Genomic DNA, 16,480 nt, shown 5'->3' with positions numbered 1-16,480 from the left:
TGTACACTGTAAAAAATAATCTGTTTAATTTACGGTAAAATACCGGCAGCTGTGGTTGCCAGAACTTCACCGTAAAAATTACAGTGAGTGGATTTTCTACTGTAAATTTAAATGTAAATATCAGCAAAAACTGTAATTTAGTCTGAATAGTCCTGTTATTTTTAGGGTTAATGTGTCATTCATTTACACATCATGGTACTTCTCCATAAATTTTGCATGAAAATGTTATATTTTTACAGCAAAACTGTGTTTCTTCCAGTCGATGACAGAAAAAAGTAAAAGTTTTGTGCTATTCTTTGATTTACGGTAAAGTGTCTAGTGTCTAGTGTCTATTTACGCCCTATTTCTGATGTATTTGACAGTGTTTTACTGTTATTTCTACAAACATTTTTTACAGTGTAGGTGCCATAACAGCTTGTGGACAAACTAATAGAATAAACAGAGCTCCCTTAAATTAAATGAATAAAAAAAAACCTACCGTGTTGCATTTTTATTTTTTATTACAAGAGCTGTTGTTTGTTTAGTCTTAAAACTGAAATTATTGAAACATGAGGGAGAGTCAGCGAATTGCTTTGGGCCAAATTGTTTTCATTGTGTTTTCATAATGAAAAATATTTTCATAATAGAATTTAATATGAATTATTTGAATCATTTAAATAAATTTAGAAGTCATAGAACACAAATATTCTAAATTTCCATGATTTTGGTGCTCCTTTATTGTATCATTGTGTGTTAGAACTTGTCACAGTTGCAGTTTTATCTGCAGTAGCAGGATGTGAGTGGAGTTCCCCGTTGAGTTCATGTTTATTGAAGTATCAGTGTGTTTGTGACATGCGTGCATCATCATCCAAGTCGAGCATTTGAGGTAACATTAGAGACGAGGTTTTCTTTTGCTGTCATGAATTTGGAAAGAAAAGGAAAACAGTGTTGTTTTGATAAACGGTTTGTATTAGAATCAGGAGAGTCAAGTTCACTTCAACACGTTTGTTTTCCTGCATTGTGAGAACACCTTCATCTCAGTGCATTACACTATTTTGTCTTATTTTGAATTCATGCAAGGCAGCAATGTGTTTCAGAGAGAACAAAAAAAATCAAAGGTGCAAACTGAATGAGCTGACATCAACATTTTTTTTTATAATTTCTTGTAAGTATTTGAGCGTTGCTGCAGGATAAAGCTGCTGAAATACTGTTTATCTTTACAAGGCGTTTATATTGAGTGTCAACATTACCACCAGTCTCTCATTTCTTCTAAAATATCATCTTCTATCCCTTTAGTCCTGCTGAGCCTGTCCAAAACACATACTTACACACGCTTACACTGAAAACTCCAGGAAATATATCATTATGAGCCCGTACCGCGTTTATATAGGCACAAACACACACACACACACACACACAACTCCAGTGTATTTCACATCCAGAGGACCACCAGCTGGCTGACAGCTGTCTGCGCCAAAGTGAAGGGTAGATATTTTGACAGCATCATCTTTCTGATGTCTAGACTGAAACTATTAAATGCCGCGGCAGACGTATCTGCTTGACTGACATTGTGGAACATCCATTGAATGTTCTGGATCGGGAGTCTCTGATTCAGTTTTAAAATGTTATTTGTTTCCCTTTTTTTATACTTGCCCTTAACCATGGCTTTGTCTTTCCCATTTCCTATTGTCTCCTTTAATCACATTTGGGTGCATTGATTCTTAAATAAATACTCAGTACTTTGATTAAATCCCTTTATTTCCTCCTCCTCGGCTCTGACTCATCCTTTTTTTACATTTTGGAAACAATGAATTGTATTGCTAAAAGCCTCTGATTTTCTCCTTTTTCTTACCTCACTGCTTTTTTGCTTCATTATTACATTTAATTTCAGTCCCCATATAGTACAAACAAATTATTGATGTTGATAGGAACCTTTTGGAAAGATGGAGGGTGCAGAGGATTTCAAGACAATTGGAGCCAATTTTTTTTTTTTTTTAATCTTGAGTAAAGCTATTAATAGAAAAACTGCAAGATATAGACTTCTGCTACAATTACCTTCCATTAAAAGCACCTAAGGTGTGCTTGAACAAAATTAAAGAGAATAAGGAGGTGGAAATAGTCTGAGCTTACTTTAAAGCTGGGGGATTTTGTGTCACTGGACAACAACTTCATGATAATCTTTTCTCTGAGAGAAAACCAGACTTCTGCACCTCCTCCTTGGATCTGTTCTCAGGCTTTGATGGGAGACTGTGGTCACCTGCAGGTCACTTCAGTATTCCTGTGTCTCCTTGTTCGGAGGAGATTTAAACCCTAAATATATCAGAGAGAGTTTCCTGTGTCGACTGACATGGCTTCTAAAGTATCTCTTTGTCTTTAACAGTTTGCATTTCCTGGTTTTCCACACTGAGGAGGTCCACGACGTGCTTCGGATCTGGGACGGCCCCCAAGATGGAGGGGTCCTGCTGAGGGAGCTGAGTGGGTCAGTGCTGCCCCCGGACGCCCACAGCACCTTCAACACTGTCAGCCTGCAGTTCACCACAGACTTCTTCACCAGCAAGCAAGGCTTCGCTCTGCAGTTCTCTGGTGAGGAGTGGGCATGATAGTCTAGACGGATTTCAGAATAAAGGCCTCCTATAAGAAGTGAGCAGCATTTGTGGGTACAAGTCAGGAACCGGCCTACCTTACATATCTCAAGGGTGCTGAGTCCAAAAAAATGGTTACCAAATGAAATTTTGGCCACCAAATTGCCCATCTTGCACAGTCATTGGACCATTTTCCCCTTAGTTTTTTTGTAAGTAGCCAATCAAAGATGAGGAAATTAAGTTTCTGGATCTATAGTCTAGGGTCAGAGCAAGAATATAGTCGAGGCTCAGTGTCTTTTTTATGCATATATATATATATATATATATATATATATGCAAAATACCAACTGGAACATTTAATAGTGATATTGATTGAATATTTATGTCGGCCTTAAAAAATGACACAAATAAGGCTTAATTTCACCTTAAAAGTTGGTATTTTGCATATATATACATATATATATATGTATATATATTTTGATATGCAAATGAGAAGGTCAAAAGCTCAAAATTTCACTTGGGAACCATTTTTTTTGGATTCAGCAACCTTGAAATAAGTAAAGTAGGCCAGTTCCTGACTTGTACCCATAAATGCTCCTCACTTTCACTTTTTGGACAATTCCGTCTAGACTATGATGGGAGGCAGGAGTAGAGGGAGGTGCTAAATGAACCTGGGTTAGCTGGCTGGGTGGAAACTGTGTGTAGAGACAGAAAAATCCCCTCTCACAGGTTTTACTGTGAAGTATGAGAATAATACCCCTTTTTCATCATATGACTGAAGCATCGTTTTCATGTCAATAACTGAGTCTCCTTCTGCTCCTTCCTTCAGTCTCCACTGCCACCTCCTGCAATGACCCAGGCATGCCTACTAATGGGACCCGTGGCGGGGACAGCAGGGAGCCCGGGGACCATGTGGTGTTCCAGTGTGATCCTGGCTACGTCCTGCAGGGGGCCAACAGGATCACCTGCACCGAGATCAATGGTCGATTTTTCTGGCAGCCAGACCCTCCGACATGCACAGGTATTAGCACAGCATGCTAGCATCACTTATCGCTAATGAGTCTACATGGATTATGATCAGAACTAGCCTGAATGTTGGAGCAAAGAACATGTCGTACATGCAGTATTATATTTGGTAACACTTTACAATAACCATCATTTATAAATGGTAAACAGATAGTTTATTAATGTTTAATCATCATTTATAGACCGTATATAGGCCATTTAGAATGGTAAATACATAATTTTGTTAATGTTTAACTAACTAAATGATTTATAAATGGCAAATAGATGGTATATTAATGTAAATTAATCGTTACTTTACCATTAACAAACCAATATATTATAATTAATAGTTAATTAATAGTTTTAGTTGCACTCATTATAACATTTTTAACACCATATTAAGTATGTTATGTGGTTTTGAAATGATTCATATACATTTAAGAAATTGGTTTAAAACATTTAAAGATTAAATATGTATATATGTATAAATATGTATAGCACTTTGTAAATGGTTAATAATTGGTCTATAAACATCACTTAAATGGTTATTGTAAAGTGTTACCTTATATTTATCCATCCATTTTTTCAGGATACACTGTATATTGCTAAACTCTGCGCCTTCTGTTGTAATGCCATTTTAAAAATATCTATTATAATTAGTAAAGCCAGAAGAGAACAGTACAAAAATAATGTTTTCTTATGAAGTACACTGCACACTACAGTAGAAGCTGTCTAATGCAGTCTACTGTATCACCTCTCTTTGGTGAAACAGGTAGACAATACAGATTCCTAACATGATTACTTAACAGACTCCTTAAGTGAATCTTAAGTGGCAAACCGGATTGCTGTGTTCCCCAGACGTTTCCTCAAGTCACTGCAGCAGACGAACAGATCTGATTATCCTGCTCTCAATAACAGCACAGACCTCTCACTCAGACTCTTTTACAGCCTTTTTATTTATTTTTTTACATATATGGACACACTTGGTGCTCTACAAACCGATGTGAATTAAAAATGCAAATCAAGACCTTATAATTAGCTGCCTTGTTTAATTAGTGCTTAGCTTAATTAGATAGATTTTTTTTTGGTGAGGGGTTGGGCAGGGCAGTCCTCTGACAGTAGCAGGTGAGATTATGGTAAGCAGTGTCAATGGGCATTAGCTATGTCTCAATTAAGCATCTGTCACTACAACTTCCTATGGGGATGCCATGAACCGCTTAAACAGAGACTATAAAATACCAGTTATTGTGTTTTCTACTTTGATATTTGGTGCTTTTTGTTTTGTCCTCCACTGATTTCATTTTTTTTTTGATAGGGCTGTAACTAAGTTACCAGTTTATGCTAACTCTAGCTTGATAGCTTTGTAGCCAACATTTATAATAACTGTGATATTAGTTTGGATGCTAATTTGGGCTAGCAAAAAAAAACAGGCTTAAGACAAAATGTAGCGACCAGGAAATGACCCCAAAGCAGGTTAACAGCTTTTTAATTGTGCACATTTAAACTATGTTGAATGCTGTATTAGCAAAGACTTAAAACTAGCAACAAAGACCATATACTCATCAGGAAAGTGTTTACCACTATAAAATAACAGTTATAACAGTGTATTTGCTACTTAGAAAGTTGGTGTTATTTGTTTTTTCTACTACTTATTACATTTTTTTATTTGCTCGGGCTGTTACAAAGTTACCGGCTAATGCTAGCTCTAGCTTGTTAGCTTGGTAAGTAAATGGTAGCTGTAATTATAAAATATTACCTGTGATATAAGTTTGGATGCTAATTTGGGCTTGTGAAAAAGCGGCTTAAAACAAAACGTACCAACATGAAAATGACCCAAAACAAGTTAACAACTATTTAATTGTGCACAATTAGAGTCAAATTGTCTCTTTTACTCTAAATTGGATCATCATTTACAAAATGTATATCATGCCGTATTAACAAATACTTAAAACTAGCAATTAAGACCATAAACCCAGCAGGAAAATGTTTACTGAGGTAATCAAGTGAGAAGTAGGGTCATTTTCTCATGGACTTCTTTGCTATCGGGCTTTTTTTTTGCAACCAGTGATGTCATTAGAAAGAATGCAGGTTTAAGGCACTTCTGCATCGGTTTCACATTTCAAACCTGTAGGCTACATCCACTTCTTTCATACAGTCTATGGACAGAAAAGATTTTTAGATGAATAAACAATACCTGGAAAATTGGTCATGTTTACAAATCCATTTCTCTCTTTTCGTAGCTCCTTGTGGCGGCAACCTGACAGGTCCTAGTGGGCTGATTCTGTCTCCAGACTATCCTGAACCTTACCCCCACGGACGGGAGTGTGACTGGACAGTCACTGTCACACTGGACTACGTCATCGCTCTTAGCTTCAACCAGTAAGTTTCAGTAGCACACTAATTGTAGCATAATTATGTGCTTATTTTAAATTGATGCCATTGAAGTGTTAGTCTAGACGGATTTCAGAAAAAAGGCCTCCTATAAGAAGTGAGGAGCATTTATGGGTACAAGTCAGGAACCGGCCTACCTTACATATCTCAAGGGTGCTGAGTCCAAAAAAAATGGTTCCCAGGCGAAATTTTGAGTTTTTGACCTTCTAATTTGTATCAAATGGCCACCAAATTGCCCATCTTGCACAGTCATTGGACCATTTCCCCTTAGTTTTTTTGTAAGTAGGCAATCAAAGATGAGGAAATTAAGTTTCTGGATCTATAGTCTAGAGTCAGAGCAAGGATATAGTGGAGGCTCAGTGTCTTTTTTATGTATATATATATATATGCAAAATACCAACTGGAACATTTAAAAGTGATATTGATTGAATATTTATGTCGGCCTTAAAAAAACCACACAAATAATGCTTAATTTCACCTTAAAAGTTGGTATTTTGCATATATATATATAAATATACATAAAAAGACACTGAGCCTCCACTATATCCTTGCTCTGACTCTAGACTATAGATCCAGAAACTTAATTTCCTCATCTTTGATTACCTACTTACAAAAAAACTTTGGCGGCAAGATGGGCAAGTTGGCCGCCATATTGATATGCAAATGAGAAGGTCAAAAACTCAAAATTTCGCTTGGGAACCATTTTTTTTTGATTCAGCACCCTTGTAATAAGTAAAGTAGGCCGGTTTCTGACTTGTACCCATAAATGCTCCTCACTTTCACTTTTTGGACAATTCCGTCTAGACTATGTATTGTAATCTTATTATCGCTCCTGTGAGCTGCAAATGTCTCTGTGTTTCGCACCACTTTTGCAAACAGGTTCAGTTTGGAGCCGAGTTATGACTTCTTACATATCTACGATGGGCCGGACTCCCTCAGCCCGTTGCTGGGTAGTTTCTATGGCACAGATGTTCCAGATCGCATTGAGAGCAGCTCCAACACGCTCTTCTTGGCTTTCCGTAGCGACGCTTCCCTCAGCAGCAATGGATTTGTGCTGCAATACACAGGTGGGCACCTTTTGGAGACGGGGAATGAACTGGAAAAACTACAGTATTTGGCTAATTGGACAAAACTATCAAGCTGGTGGTACTTGGATTTCATGTGCCTGTGTCTGCATGTGTAAGAGTTTTTCATCATCAGTTTTTCATCTTCAGCGTCTTAAGATTCTGAACAAAACAGTGAATTTTAAAAAGTATGTGAAGCTTTATCCCCTAAACAATTCATATTTTAGAATTCTTCCTCCGGCAGAGAGAGAATGGATTTACCCTCTGCTGCTTATCGACCTTGCAGATTGTTTCTTTTTAACTTTCTCTTGTGTCTAGTCCAAAGCGAGTGAGATTAGTGGTGTGAAAATTGCTTCAGAGAAAGAAAAGGGTGCGCTGCAGCGTCCTGATCACCAACCTCCCGTTTAGGCAATAGTCTGTTTGGACGTCGTTATTGATCCGTGCCTCCTCTTGTAGCCGAGTAACGCAAAGAATTATAAAAATGAAAAGGGGACAGCACATATCTAAAGCTCTTTTTTGATCAGTGCTTTGCAGCTGCACAATAGTCTCCTCATAAATTAAAGCAAACATAATTTTATTGTCTCATGTATATGCCTGCATGTTGTCTGGGGGGCCCAAAGTTTTTTGCACACACAAGTTACTGTATACTGCAGACATGCTGCAGAAGGATCATAGTTATCCTAGACAGCCAGACAGTTGCTTTAAGGATAACACATCTGTGTTTTCCAGCCTCGTAGGGTTATGCCTCAGCGACTGTATGTTAAAGCCTTTTCCTAACAAATATACAGACGCTCAACAAGCTCTAAATTAGACGGGGCATCTTCGTTAAGGGCTTTGCTTGAGAGAACAGTGTTAAATCTTCCTAAATCTCCCCGCTTCAATTAGAGCTGTTTAAGGAATCAGACGTTTAACCAATTCCAGATCGACCCTGAGCTCCCTTTCCGTTTCTTGGCTGCTGTTGCGGTGGGATTTGATCTATATAAGCAATTCAACTGATTTCCGAACACTACCTGTTTATGCGACGCAGCTCCGACATCCATTTGCAAATTGTCCATAAATGGAGTGAAGCACAGTGTTTTGTGAAGACAGTGTTACAGAGCCTACCCCTTAACTCACTCCCAGCAATATTTTCTGCAGTGTGTGATAGAGTGTGTGATATTGTATGGCCAATCTGGTAGAGCAGATGGACTCAGTGTGTGGCTCCGAAAAAACTCCCTCTCCCCACTTCCAATTCTCCACACTAATGAACCATAACCAAATAATACATAAATTACCTCCTCAGTTTCAGACAAACAACATGGCACAAAAGCATGTTTGGCTGCGGGTTTGGATCTGCTTGGTGAGGAAGCAGCAAGTTGACGAGTTGGCCCAGCCAGCCAGCGTTCGTTCGGTCAGCCCGCCACTGAAAATTGCATTACAAAATCTGCCTGAGGTGCTGTCAGCCTCTTTACCAAGCAATCGTTATGTCTTTCTGTTTCCATGTCTCTGGCCATGTCTGATTAGGCTCTCCAGGGAAATATGTGGGCAAAAACTTGCCATGCCTGAGCCACATTTAAATAACACACATAGACACAGACACAGACAGATACACACATAGAAGCACCCTCTTACTCTGCATCTGTCTAATCCAATACCTTCACTAACTCCTGGGCTCCTTTTCACTTCACATTACATCACTTAAACTCCTTTGAGTATTTTCCAAAACAGATGATGCCACTCGCCCGGTTTCTCTCACACGAGGCTTGTTAAATCGGCCGTCCTCGCCGCGGTGACCGACCTTCTCACCGCTAGCTGGCGTCCAGGGCCGCGCCACACCTCACGCCTGCTACATCCATCACGCCTCCGCTGTCTCTTGCCAGGTGTGCTGGTTTAATGGAGGAGGCGGCGAGGGAATGTTCAGGTCTACATGAGCTTATGAAAGGGCTCAACCTGTCTAGAACAGGTGCCCTCGGAGACACGCCGACAGACCACACGCCTGGCCCCCGCACTCTGTTCAGCCTCCTGTCTGGTCAGCAGGTCCCCAGCTTTCAGCTTAGAAACTAGGCATTTATCCAAGGTGCTACATGTACATTTTATCATCAATAAATAATTTAGTTAGACGTAGACTTATAATTGCTTTACACGCAGAGCATTGATTCTGCATGAAATACCCTTGTTTTATAGCACAAAGGGAATTTTCTTGATGGTAAACAACAGGAGGAGGTTGTTCATAGTGCAAATTGAAGCCCTCACTAAATGGCAGATGGTGGAACGTGAAAAAAACAAAATGTAGAAATCACCTCCAATATGTTGTTGGTCCTCTTCAGCGAAGGTAGACAGAAAATAAACACAGAAAAGCGCTTCCAGGGGACATTATCAATCCTGAGACGGGTAATGAAATCGCTTTAGTAAATACCATTGGCATGAAAAAGAGGTAAACAGTTGCCTTGTTTGTTGGCATCCCAATTGACCTTTACAAATATGAGCATTGTGAGAATGTTTCCTATTTAAAGTTTGCTTTCAGCTGGTTGATATTGAGATAATAGAGGCTGTCGCATTTTTTTGCGAGACACTGAATTGTAAGTTGAAGTTTTCCTGATAAAAAGAAAATATTTTACTCACCTTCCCTATTTTGTATGTGCATCTGTTCACTCATCAAATATTAAACTTTACGGTGAGACAAGAGTGAACTGTGTTTAAAATTGAGCTAAATTGCTTTGGGCACTTTTCCTATGTTTATTTTAGCTGTAAGGGTGTGAAGTGTGCCAAATTGACAGGCCTCCTCTCACATGCACATTTTCCACCAGAGAACAATGTGATGGTAGATTGAGCGAGACATCTTTCTTACGACCTCAGGAGTGGTGATTGATATGTGGTTAGATACAGTGTGTGTGTGTTTTGATGCTGTGTGTGTGTAGAAAGCTTGCGTATGTGCATTGTCTTCTCTAGTTGACTGCACAGCGAAGCATTGTGTGAGAGGCAGGTTGTGTGCAGTCAGCAGACCTTGGGCCAGAGCAATGCCACTCTCAATCAGCTGCCTGTCTGTCTCTGGAGCCATACATACCTCCAGCAACCACAGATGAAAGGGCACCGTCAAGGGCTGCAGAGAAAAGTGGCAGTCAGTGAGATATATTTACTGAAAGAGGAAAGCACAGGGTAGCCAGAAAAGGGGAAAGGAGCAAAGTAAGCGACAAAGGAAGGAAGTAAGAAATGAGAGAATATCTGGGACCTTAGGCGGGAAAAAAATTCTATTCCAGTATCACCGCTGCTGCTTGATGCAGAAATCCTTTTTCATTGAATACCAACAGATATTCCCCCTCTGTCACTGATTTTCCACCGTGTTACCTCTCTCCACAGAGAACCCCAGGGAGTCTTGCTTCGAGCCGGGCCTGGTGCGCAACGGGACTCGGGTGGGCGCCGACCTCAAGCTGGGCTCCACCGTCACCTACCACTGCGACAGTGGCTACACGCTAGAGGGAGACCCAACCCTCACATGCATCATGGGGGGAGACGGCAAGCCGAGCTGGAACAAACCCAAACCCATCTGCATTGGTAAACACTGACATCTGGAGACAAAAAACAGCAGCGCTTATAGATTTATCACATGTAAACACGCATGTACGATTATGAGTTATGTCCTACAGGTATATGTGTGGAGCTGTGTGGGTGCTGCTAATGCTCATAGATGTGAGGGCGTAGCTTTAATTTAATCTGCAGTTTGAAGAGAGCTTCTTATTTTGCATATCTGCTCCTCACACACGACACATTCTGCGTCATCCTGGCTCTTCTCTGACATTCCCACCACACGACTGACACCCGCTGAGCATATTCCCCTTTTAAAAAAAAGCTGGTAAAAGATCCCAGACGCCACCAAATCTGGCTCTCACAGTGTGAAGCCTCAGCTACCTGTCAGGTTGGGATGCAAGCACACACCACACACGTCTTCATATAAGCAAAACACACATTCACATACATGGGTTGAGGCTGTACACTGTAAAAAATGTTTGTAGAAATAACAGTAAAACTCAAAATACAAATACATCAGAAATAGGGCGGAAATTAAAAATTGTACATCACCGTATTAGACACTTTTAATTACCGTAAATCAAAGAATAGCACAAAACTTTTACTTTTTTCTGTCATAAACTGGAAGAAACATGCAGTTTTGCTGTAAAAATATAACATTTTCATGCAAAATGTATGGAGAAATACCATGATGTGTGAATGAATGACACAATTACCCTAAAAATAACGGGAATATTCAGTCTAAATTACAGTTTTTGCTGATATTTACATTTAAATTTAGAATAGAAAATCCACTCACTGTAATTTTTACGGTGAAGTTCTGGCAACCAGAGCTGCCGGTATTTTTCCGTAAATTAAACAGTATTTTTTTTTACAGTGTACAAAGCTGCAAGCAGGCAGCGAGCATCTTTAAGGGCTTTAAACAGGAGAGGAGATTCGGGCCTCATCTCACCCAGGCTAACCCAGAGGGACACTTGGAAAACATTGCAATTTCACTCTGGCAAACACCAGGGACATCTTCCACCCAAAACCCAATCAGACAAGAAAAGTAATTTAGGAGTAATGGAACAGAGGGGATGGGAAAGCAGGAGGTAGAGGAGAAATGGAATCTGGCACTATTGGCTTTAGACCTTCCTTCTCCTTCTGTCTCCTCACGTCTCGTCTCCGTGTCTCTCTCTAGCTCCATGTGGTGGACAGTACTCCGGTTTGGAGGGAGTCGTCTTGTCTCCTGGTTACCCTGGCAACTACAGCAGTGCCCGGACCTGTCTGTACTCTGTGGTGGTGCCAAAGGATTACGGTAAGCCAAGGAAGAGCACTGTATTAACTGTATTTGTTCGTTTTTCCAAGCAGAATTTTAATTGTGCATTTGTGTGTGTGCCGGTGGGTAACTCTGTGTGTTTAATTAAGATGCAGTTATTCTATAATGCACAAAATGCCCTCATCAGGTTTAAACTATGCTCAAGTGTCTCGCTAAGTTCTGCATGTTTTCTCACAGTGGAAACTAATGAAAGTAGGAAGAGTAGTATGAGAGTTTATTAAGCGATGGGTGTGTAGGAGGTAAAAAGTCTGTGGAAACTTATAAAAGCTTCTTAGTCTTCAAAAGAGTTTTAAAGTTGTTTGTTACTGTTGCAATGAAAATGTGGAAAATCCAAGGGTGAATTTTGATCGACTTTCTGCTCCACATAAACAAACACCTATCAAGAGAGAGAAGTTATGTTTATGGATTGAGAATGAAGGTATCAACGCAGCTGATGTTACCATAACTAGCGTTAGCATCAAGTTTGTTGTCCGCTGCTTAGTTTCCAAGCTGCTGGGTGATCCCAAGAAATATATTGTCCTGTATTTAGCTCAGGGCTCAGCATTAACAGTTTCCAACCATTATGAACAACCAACTGCAAAACATACACTCCAGAATAAATACATTTTTAATATATATTTTTTTGCATTAGTGATATTTACATATGGCTTCGTTCAGTTAAGTTCGTTACGAAAATTGTGTTTAGTTACTGTAATAAATATTGCATTTTTTTGTGTTTTGCTTCTGACAATCCAAATGATAAGACCGTCCCCAAATTCTGGCAGCAAGATGCTGATGACCTTTAACCTCTATTACAAAAAAGTTGGGACATCGTCTAAAATATAAATGAAACTAAATGCAGTAATTTGTAAGATACACTGTACAAATAAAGTGTGTCTTTTGTTCAAACTCACAAACCTTTGTTTAGAAAAAAAAAAAAAATATATATATATATATATATATATATATATATATATAGTAATAAATGGCTAATCTATATACTTAACATTTAATTGTTGGTATCATATATGTGGTTCACATTGTAAAAGAAATAAAACCATTGAGTTGCAATTGGTTGGACTATGTTTCTTTAAAAAAAATAAGTTTATATATATATATATATATATACTCTGAATTAATTTGAATTTGATACGTTTTTATGTACTTTTTTAGAATCAAGGTGGTAGGACCAGGGGGTATGAAATCATTTTGAAAAAATGATTTTATTAGTAAAATTTATATATATATGCAGGCAGAAATCCATCAAAAATCGAGGTCCATCTGAATATACACATGACTGATTCTCCCGGGTGTGCAAGTATTTAGAAGAAGCCACAAAATCATTTTTTTATGAATTTCCCTCCAACTTGTTCTTGCTTGCTTGGTGTGAAATGGCTTTTACCGACTCAGTATATTATTCACTGAATGCCCACACACAGTGATTAATAGTCTCCATATCAATTTTGACTCATTGTCATACACATATTTTTATATAACTTTGGTAGAGCAATTTAATCACTATCTTAGACACCAGGCATACAATATGTCTGCCTCAGACACACACACACACACACACACACACACACACACACCAAAAAATAATTGGTGTCTGGAAGATCCAGAGTTCCTGGAGTTTCTCTACTTTTTGGCATTTCCATCTTAAAGGTCACTGCTTGCTTTCAATATGTAATCTGATACTGTAGGAGTAGCAAATTATTCAGGAAGCCAAACAATACAGAAATGTGACACAGCTCAAACATGCAAATACACAAGCAAAACATGTTTCACTCGCTTGCTCACAATGTCTCCCTGTTTGACTTTCTGTCTGTCTGTTGTAGAAAATCTTTAAAGAAATCACTTGACGAACAGATAGATTCGAATCACAGCCTTGTGCGGGATTTATTTAGCATTAAGACATTAAAAACAGATGATACAACGCATCTAACGGTCAGAACAACTCTGAGAGACAACACCCAGTTTCTCTCTTTTTACTCTGCAGGTTGGCGTGTCATTGTTTCTGTGTAATTTCCTGTTATGAAAAAGACTTGATATAAGAACACACTTGGGATTTCCCAAATCCGAGCTGTTCATATCTCAATCAAGCAGAAGTTTCCTGTAAAGAGACTGTGACTGTTGGTCAGATTTTTGTGTGTTTATCAAAACATATTTGATGCATATTTAAACTGCTATATGTCAGATATTTTAATACATCTTCAAATTAATCCTACGACATGTCTTTCTCACTTTTTATCTTCCACTTCCTGTTCTCCTCCCTCCGGCTCTCTGATGACTTATCGGCACCGTGCCTCTCTAAGGGAAAGCTCACGTCCCGTGGTTGTTAAATGACCCCAAACAGCAGCGTGGCATGTGTTCCTGGTGCTTCACCCCGCTCCGTCTCAATGTCCAGGTCATGACGCCCATTCGCAGCTCTGGCGCTGCTCCAGAACGACTGGGCACCCACCCATTCTTCTTGGACCCTGCCGGCAACATATTTCACTCAGTGGAGTCAAAGCGAGGGAGGAAATTGAAATAATTAAAGTCCACATTTGCATTTTCCTGGAAAATGACAGCGAGGCCCAAGGCAACATACTTTGTCGTGCAGAGCCACAATTGCGCTCGCCTCCATTCTTGCCGCTTCCCATTAGGTTGATGCACCAGCCCTAATGATGGGCTATTTTCCCTCAATGCAGAGGACAGGGTGGGAGTCATTGCATCCACTGGCTTCTCGTATCATCGCTATAGATGAACGGGACAACGTGCGAATACAGCAAACCACTGGAGCCGAGGAGGAGAAAACAGACGCCCAGTCATGTTCAAGAGTCAGAAGATGCCATAAAACCTAATGGAGAGCACCAGTCGTCTCTGGCTCTCTCCCTCATCCTCTTCATCCTTCTCTTCAACCTGCAATATACAAGCAAACTAGACATAGATTAGATGTGAAAAGGCTGAATATGTTCAGGCAATAGCGGTAGAAAGGGTGGGTTGAAAGGATAAAAGCACCATGGTGGAGCTTTAGCTGCACATTGTACAACAGATTGGCTGTCATTGCCAAAGCCTTTCATCTAGTGACAAGCCATCAAGCCCAGACAGGACTGCTGATCCACTCGTGTAATATCATTTTTTGGTTGTGTTGTCGTAACTGGCAGTATTATCCACCTCGCTTTAAAGAGGACATTTTGATTGAAATTGCTGTTGATTATATTCTTTTGAATGAGGATACTCCAGAGCACTTTTTACGGATTCTCTGAGTTTCCAGTGCCACTGTGATGCAGTCACTCATTGGAACTAATTTCTGTTTCCGCTGATGTCAATTATGTGTCCATATGTGTCTTTTTTTAGTGGTCTTCAGTCAATTCGCCTTCTTCCAGACGGCTCTGAATGACATTGTGGAGGTTTATGACGGCGCCACACAGCACTCCCGCGTTCTCAGCTCCCTCTCCGGAGCACACACAGGTACTTAAACACAACACACACATTCAGATTCACATTTTTTGGGGTAGCTATGCAGGATATTTCAGCAGGTAACAAGCCTAAGGGATGTTGGAAATAGACACTATGTCATTAAACTGCAGCTTGCACATGCCTGAATAGCTTTTGTTTCATATTCAGCACAGATATTTCACAGCAAAATACGATTTGACTATATGATCTCCTAACCATTATTTTATTGACATGAGAGAGGACTAAACAAAATGTTGTCTTAGCCTTATCCCTCTCATAAGGATCCAGTTAAACTAAGAGACAAATTGCTGACACAGGAAAGCTCCCGGGGCTGCAGGTGGGCTCCAGTGAGCTGTAAAACAATTCAACAGTGACAACAACAACTTAAAGAGTCACAGGGATAACATATCAGCAGACTGGCTCAAGAAGACTCGCATGCACATATGGCTGAATTGGTTTTACACAAACACACGACAGCCCTCAGGATATTTATATGCATGCAGATATGTAGGCAAGTACACACACACACTGACAGACTCGTGTGCCAGGTTTAAGCCAGGGGAATGAAATAGGATTCATTTTCATCACGGAAAATAACTGCATCTTTAGCATGAATACCTCAAACAAAGACACCTGCTCCAAGCTGCATTAACATTATCATAAGTTGTGTATAACAACCTAAAAGCACGGATGTTACATTAATAATATTGGTTCAGCTTGTCAGCTTCCAGCTGCTTTTTTATGCAAAAATATCAGCTTCTACTTTACAAATCACTACTGTTGAAATTGTTGCAAGTAAATTTGGTAACACTTTAGAATAACCATCATTTATAGATGGTAAATAGATAGTTCATAAATGGTAAACAGATTTATAAACCGTAAATAGGCCATTTAGAATGGTAAATAGAAAATGTATTAATGTTGAACTATAATTTATAAATGCCAAATAGAAGGTATATTAATGTAAGTTGATAGTAACTATGTTAATTTTTAGTTTATTAATAGTTTTGCACTCATTATAACATTTTTAACACCATATTAAGTATGTAAATTATTTCAAAATGATTCTTATACCTTTAAGAAATTGTTTGAAAACATTTAAAGATTAAATATGTATAGAATTTTGTAAATGATTAATAATTGGTTTATAAACCATCTATAAACATCACTCTGATGGTTATTGTAAAGTGTTACCGTAAATGTATGTTTGATCTTAT

General features: G+C 39.2%; 1 protein-coding gene across 1 annotated transcript in view; it reads left to right on the top strand.

Annotated features, from left to right (window-relative positions):
- Positions 1–16,480, top strand: part of csmd2 (CUB and Sushi multiple domains 2) — a 358,175-nt gene that overhangs the window by 238,624 nt on the left and 103,071 nt on the right. The window contains exons 27-33 of the mRNA XM_059350192.1: positions 2,360–2,562; positions 3,391–3,582; positions 5,807–5,945; positions 6,837–7,024; positions 10,358–10,552; positions 11,706–11,822; positions 15,162–15,275. Of these exons, the coding sequence (XP_059206175.1) occupies positions 2,360–2,562; positions 3,391–3,582; positions 5,807–5,945; positions 6,837–7,024; positions 10,358–10,552; positions 11,706–11,822; positions 15,162–15,275 (1,148 nt within the window). The remainder of the gene's footprint in view (positions 1–2,359; positions 2,563–3,390; positions 3,583–5,806; positions 5,946–6,836; positions 7,025–10,357; positions 10,553–11,705; positions 11,823–15,161; positions 15,276–16,480) is intronic.

This window comes from Centropristis striata, chromosome 14, assembly GCF_030273125.1.
Source record: "Centropristis striata isolate RG_2023a ecotype Rhode Island chromosome 14, C.striata_1.0, whole genome shotgun sequence".
NCBI classification, from domain to species: Eukaryota; Metazoa; Chordata; class Actinopteri; order Perciformes; family Serranidae; genus Centropristis; species Centropristis striata.
The sequence above is the reverse complement of the archived record's forward strand: the minus strand, read 5'-3'. Positions and strand labels throughout refer to the sequence as shown.